Below are 1,484 nucleotides of genomic sequence, written 5' to 3' on the forward strand. Positions count from 1 at the left end.
TTATCATTGCCATCACCAACACTACCGCCATTGCTAACACTGCCACTAAACTACCAATGTCACTACTAACACCATTACCTCCAATACAAACAACACCACTATCACCACCAACATCCCTACCACCAACACCACTACCAACACTACCACTGTTACCACTGCTGTTTCCACTTCCATTACCATCGCTACTACACCGACACCACAATTCCTACTGTCACCACCAACCACTCTGCCATCACCTACACCCATAACACCAACATCCCTACCACTGTGACCACACCTACCAACACTCCTACCTCTGTTGCCACTTCTGTTCTCTCTTCCATCACCACCACCGTGACCACAAACACCATCAGGTACACCTCAAACATTTACGAGATGAAGCAGAAAGAAGAAAGAGAAACAAGTTGGTTTACCCAAAATTGAGCAGTGCGGGATTCCAGATGTTTGATCAGCTGTTAGTATCTCTCACCTACTTCTACATGAATGACCTGAAGAATGTAGAAGATTTTCGGTAAATACTGGTCAGTTTTTGTTGTCTTTGCCACTTGTTGTTGTTGTTTACTTCCCAGTCAGACCTGCAGACTTTCAATTAAAGGCTTTCCAGCCTGGACTACATCTTTCAATATATCCTATCTTTCTGTGACAGTAATGTGCATGACATGAGGGTGAATTCTCTGCTATTTCAAACAGATTGAGTGGCCTTGTAAAGCATCCTTGTTAGTTTGATTGTTGTTATTTTATTGTGTTTTCTCCAGTCGGTCTTGATGTAGCAGCCCTCGGGCACATAGATAACTCTTGGATCACTAAAACTAATACTCTATACATCCAGGCATTTGCTTTATTGGGCACTAGATGCACATTCTGACAGGCTGTGGTCTATTGTAGGATGTGTAAAGTGACAGTCTGGACACAGCACTTCCTAGATCCACACCTTTATCTTGTTGGGTACCACATTAAACAGTCTGTAGTTCATTGTAGGGTATGGCAGTCTGAACACATTTCATACATCCATGGATGCTCCTCCAGTTACCAACCATTTCTTGACATGGACTGAGTGTTTTTTATCATGTTCCATGTATGAGAGATTTTTGTGTTAAGACAAAATGTGTCTTTTACTCTGAGTTTTTTTAAGAGTTTTCCCTAATATTCATTACCTTCTCTGTGCAGTTCTGGGTCCACTTCTCCTCCATACTATATTGCTACCCTATTGGGTTTGTTCAGAGTGCCCATCTTCTTAGACTAGTTACTTTCACTAAAGTAGGTAGATGGAGTTTTGCTGTGACACTCTGTTGTCAGTAGTGGGGTGGGGTTATGACAGTGCTCTAAGATTATTGGGTATATATGTATTAGATGTAACAAAATGTTTATATTTATATGTATGTGCTGTGCGTGAGAAGACCCGGCAAGCCAAGTGAGATCGTTGCCAGTGCCCCTGGGCTGGCTCTTGTGCGGGTGGCACATAAGATGAACCATCCTGAGCGTGA

At 42.5% G+C, this 1,484-nt stretch overlaps 1 protein-coding gene across 1 annotated transcript in view; it reads left to right on the forward strand.

Moving 5' to 3' along the window:
• The window catches only part of LOC106871478 (Fanconi anemia group J protein homolog), a 52,155-nt gene that overhangs the window by 24,677 nt on the left and 25,994 nt on the right, over positions 1–1,484 (forward strand). The window contains exon 15 of the mRNA XM_014917954.2: positions 354–511. Coding sequence (XP_014773440.1) covers positions 354–511 — 158 coding nt within the window. The remainder of the gene's footprint in view (positions 1–353; positions 512–1,484) is intronic.

Source organism: Octopus bimaculoides, chromosome 6 (assembly GCF_001194135.2).
Source record: "Octopus bimaculoides isolate UCB-OBI-ISO-001 chromosome 6, ASM119413v2, whole genome shotgun sequence".
In the NCBI taxonomy this organism is placed as follows: domain Eukaryota; kingdom Metazoa; phylum Mollusca; class Cephalopoda; order Octopoda; family Octopodidae; genus Octopus; species Octopus bimaculoides.